The sequence below is a fragment of the Nicrophorus vespilloides genome, unplaced genomic scaffold (assembly GCF_001412225.1).
Source record: "Nicrophorus vespilloides isolate i.1.1-1 unplaced genomic scaffold, Nicve_v1.0, whole genome shotgun sequence".
In the NCBI taxonomy this organism is placed as follows: Eukaryota; Metazoa; Arthropoda; class Insecta; order Coleoptera; family Silphidae; genus Nicrophorus; species Nicrophorus vespilloides.
Genome location: NW_017098645.1, coordinates 1229 through 1477, shown reverse-complemented (window position 1 = coordinate 1477; position 249 = coordinate 1229). Strand labels below are relative to the sequence as shown.

At 40.2% G+C, this 249-nt stretch overlaps 1 protein-coding gene across 1 annotated transcript in view; it reads left to right on the top strand.

Moving 5' to 3' along the window:
- Positions 1 to 144: 144 nt before the first annotated feature.
- LOC108562950 (polyadenylate-binding protein-like) overlaps positions 145 to 249 on the top strand; it is a gene marked incomplete at its 3' end in the record, with an annotated part of 1316 nt that continues 1211 nt past the window's right edge. The window contains exon 1 of the mRNA XM_017921466.1: positions 145 to 244. Coding sequence (XP_017776955.1) covers positions 145 to 244 — 100 coding nt within the window. The remainder of the gene's footprint in view (positions 245 to 249) is intronic.

The window sequence follows — 249 nt, the reverse complement described above, 5'->3', positions numbered from 1 at the left end:
TGGAAGTATTTATTCGAGTATAACCACCGCCACTTCGTTGTGTAGTGCTGTGCATGTGAAGTTGTGTTCCTTATCAGGTTTCACAGCCCACTTAAAAGAAGTGAAATAATTCTTAAAAAGTGTAACTGTGTAAGTGTCGATAATATGAATAAAGCCCCTAAATTTCCCATGGCGTCTCTATACGTCGGGAATTTGCACTCAGATATTACTGAGGTACAGCTCTTCGAAAAATTTTCGGAAGCTGGTCCC